Source organism: Blastomyces gilchristii, assembly GCF_000003855.2.
Source record: "Blastomyces gilchristii SLH14081 genomic scaffold supercont1.4, whole genome shotgun sequence".
NCBI classification, from domain to species: domain Eukaryota; kingdom Fungi; phylum Ascomycota; class Eurotiomycetes; order Onygenales; family Ajellomycetaceae; genus Blastomyces; species Blastomyces gilchristii.
In genome coordinates, this window is record NW_003101679.1 from 2,194,249 (window position 1) to 2,198,252 (window position 4,004).

At 30.4% G+C, this 4,004-nt stretch overlaps 1 protein-coding gene across 1 annotated transcript; it reads left to right on the forward strand.

The window, feature by feature from the left end:
* Positions 1-2,912: 2,912 nt before the first annotated feature.
* BDBG_02884 (uncharacterized protein) lies at positions 2,913-3,484 on the forward strand (the record flags this gene model as incomplete). Its single annotated transcript, XM_002626661.2, has 1 exon — positions 2,913-3,484. The coding sequence occupies exon 1, from the start codon at positions 3,038-3,040 to the stop codon at positions 3,482-3,484; it is 447 nt and encodes a 148-aa protein (XP_002626707.1). The 5' UTR covers positions 2,913-3,037.
* Between the last annotated feature and the right edge of the window lie 520 nt (positions 3,485-4,004).

The following is a 4,004-nucleotide window of genomic DNA, read 5'->3' on the forward strand; positions in this document are numbered from 1 at the left end:
TCAACTTTTTATTCAAATACAATTTGAAGATAAGAATAAATGTAATTTAAGATTCTATTCACATTATTTTGAATAAATGTAATTTTTAAAGAGTTTTTAAACTTTTTTTGTTATTTTTATTGTATATTCATACTAAAAGAGAGTAGAGTAGAATCTAATCACTATTATCAGATAGTAGATTATAACTATTTTGAAAAGTAGAAATCTCAACTGCTTACATTATATCTAGTTTATCATCAGAGTCATTTCTCAGTTCTCTAATCTTAACAGAAGTTTGAGAATTCAAATTCTGTTTACATTTAGCTGGAGAATTGAAGTTTGAAGATTTAGATAGTTGAGAGTTTCTTCTTTTCAAGCTTGCAGTTGTGAGTTTACTGGCTTAACTATTCTCTTCAGTTCTAGATTTACTTTGAGCTTCATCTTTTCTTCAGTTCTTTTGAGTTCTTGAAGTAAACATACATTCTTTTGAGCTAGATACATGTTTTTCTTTGTAATTAGAGCATTTAAGCAGAGTGTGTTGACATATTTCATCTCTTTTTAAGCATGTTTCACATTTATACTCACTAGTTTTGTGATCTCTGACACAGAATGCATATTTTGAGTCTCTGAAATAGAAGATTGCAAAGTGTTCATATCTTTGACAGTTTGAACACTGTGTTTGAGCTTTGAGATTCATTCTTGAGTCTTTGTATTCATGAACTCTCATTTTCAAATCTGCTACTCTTACTTCAGAGATCTTTGACTGTTCAAGTGTCTTTGTATATACTAGAATAGAGGCATTTCTTCTGCTTTGTCTGAACTCAATTGAATTTAGTTATACAGACTCTTTTCTCAGTTGAATAGAGTTGTATTCTTCTAATTCATTTTTAAGAAGTAGTATTTCTTCTTCACAGTCAAAAATTTCAACTGAAATATTATAAAGAATGAATTTGTCTCACTTTTCATCTCTCTCAGATAGAATTATTATGTTTAACAAAGATTCTACTGCTAATTTTCAGAGATTCTCATTCTGAATAAGGAATTCTGCACTGAATTCAGGCATTGTAGTCAGAATGATAGAGTTTTCAAAGAAGAATGACTCAATTGAAGCTATAACTGATTTTTGAACTTCAATATCAGTTATTACCTGAGAAAAAAACTGCTGATTAATTTCATTTCTGATTCTGAAAATGAGATTTGAGTTTAGATTGTTTCTTTGTAAGATATTCTGATTTAAGACTTTGAGAATAAGTCTTTTATTTCTGAAGATTTAAAGATTTTTCTTCTTTTGCATTTTTTTCTTCACTTTTCTATGAATAGAAGAATGAGTATTATTCTTCTCAGTTTTCTCAGGATTTTAAGCATATTTTGAGATAGCAGGTTTAGAGACAGCAGATTCAGCTGCTTGAGAATATGTTTTCTTCTGATTCAAAGAAGAAGAAGAAGTAGAAAAAGAGAAAGAAGAGTAAGATGAGAAGTCAGTAATTGTACTAAGAATTTTCAATGTTTTTTAAACTATGTTTGAAATTCCAAGTTTGAACTTGATCATCTTCTGTAGTTGTCTAGCCTGAGCATGAAGAATTAACAGAACTTCTTCATTCATCTCACTCAGATACTACTTTTCAAGAACCTTGCTTGCTTTTTCAAGTTTCTGTATTTCAAGAACTTATTATTTCTCTATTTCTTCTTTCTTTCTTCTCTTCAGAATTTCAATCTCAGAAATAGCATTTGAGAAAGCATCTTTTTCCACATCAACTGAGTGTATTTTTGAACTCATTGTTCTGACTCAATGAAAAGTTGATCAGACTGTTTCAATTGAGATATGTATTAAACTCTTTTGAAAAGTTGGTCAGACTGTTTCAATTAAGAGGTTTCTAAGTCTGTTTTCAATTGAAAAGTTGATTAGACTATTTCAAAAGAAGAATAAAAGACTTTTATATATAAAACACCTGATTTTTTTCACACTAGTTCAGTAACTAGGTTAGATTTTTGAAGAGAATCTAATAAACTAAAATTGATTTTTGAGATAAATCAATAAAATCTTTACAATCTCTTTCTTGAGATACAGTGAGAAAAAGTATGATATTAATTAATAGTAAATCAGATAATATGACAGTTTTTGAGAGAAAAACTCATAAAAAATAAATCAATTTTTTGTAGAGAAATTGATTAAAACTATTCAATTTTATTCTAAATTATTCAATTCTTCTCACACAACAAGTATGCAACTCAAATCAGTTAATAAAGAGTATAAAAAAGAATTAAGTATTAATGAAAGCTCTTCAGTCACTGAAAAAGTAATTCTTACTTAAAAGAATATGAAATTATGATAGAAAACAGCTCTGTTTTTAATTCTTTATGAGAATATTGTGTAAAATTCAGAGAAAAACATCTTACTTTTTCAAGAGAAGTAAAAAACTATTTCTAAGATCTTTTTTTTATATTAACTGCTGTAGAAGAATGAGATAGAAACTGCTAAGATATGCACTACTGTATACTCTCTATCAAGACTTTTCCTCTTCAGAGTCTTGATATTATAGTGAATATAAGTCTGTTTCTATATAATAATATAAATATTGTCAGTGAGATGTAGAGGAACTGATTATTTATATCTCAAAATAGAAGACTTTGTCAATGATTATATCAATATAGAGTTAATTCTTAAATTCAATAGAAATCTAGTATTGCTGTTCTCAATCTCTTGCAGAATCTATTGAATATTGAGATATTAAAACTAGATTTAATATATCTCACTGTGCAGGGATCAAAGACTCAGTCAGATCTTAAGATATACAGAATTTATAGTTGTTGATGTGCTGTTGACTTGTTCTGTTAACTCATTGTCTGCTAGTTATGTATCAAATACTGTTGTCAAGGTATCTTTTTGTATTGTTCTGCCGGGGATGGGCCAGATTGAGAGAGGTAGTACAAGGGTGAGACTTGGTGTTGATGTCTAGATACACTGAAGACAGACTGTGGAGGTTGCACTTCAGAAGTGTCTGTTGATTATGTGCTTGATATTATCACTGAGATATCTTTTTGTATTTTTCTGCTGGGGATGGGCCAGATTGAGAAGGGCGGTATGAGGGTGGGACTTGGTGTTGGTGTTTTGAAACATCAAAGATGGACAGGGTTTTCGCGGAGATCACTTCTCAGATATCTCCACAATTACAGATCAGGGATCTTCCAAAATCGAGAAGATTGGCGCATATGGCTAGGTCTCTTCACCTTACAATTTGTATGGCAATTTGGCCCGGGGTTGTGGTGTGGTAGGGGAGAATGGGGGATAATCCCACACAGGAGTTTCGAACAACATCTGGTTCACGTTTGGCTGGATAACTCCACCACCACACGGGGTATGCGGTCGGTGATGGGGTCAAAATGCTCGTATGATCGAGGGCTTTTCGATGGATCTATCGGCGGGTTCTTATTCGAAAAGTCGAGCGAGTTCGTGGTGGAGCGGATTCGCTGTCTGATCAATAAACATTCTTTAGAAAAGATATGAAACAGAAATCTATTATAGATTTAACTTTCATATCATAAAATCTAATTGAAACAAAGACTTATAAACTGGTTTATAGATTTAAATACAACCTTAGAATCAGATCATAAGATTATTCAATTTGATATTAAACTGAGTGAAAAATAAATGAGTGAAAATCCTCTTCTCTCTAATCAGTATCACATTGAAAAAGCTGATTGAAAAGTAGTTGAGAAAAGTGTAATGCAGCTGAAATCTGAAAAGTAGAGTAAGCTCTATTGAAATCAGAGTCAAGATATCTCAAATGAAATACTTGAGAATAGAGTAAAGCTGATTACATCTATTCTTCTAACAAGTATTAGAGAAAATATTTCAAAGAAAAAGTCTTCTGAGTATTTTAAATCTTAATGAAATGAGAATATCACTTCTAAAAGACAATAATTAGTCACTACTCAGAGAGATTAAAAGAATAACTTAATATCTGATAAAGAGTTCAAAGCATTATGAAATGAATATTTTTCAGATATTAAAAGAGTCAAAACAG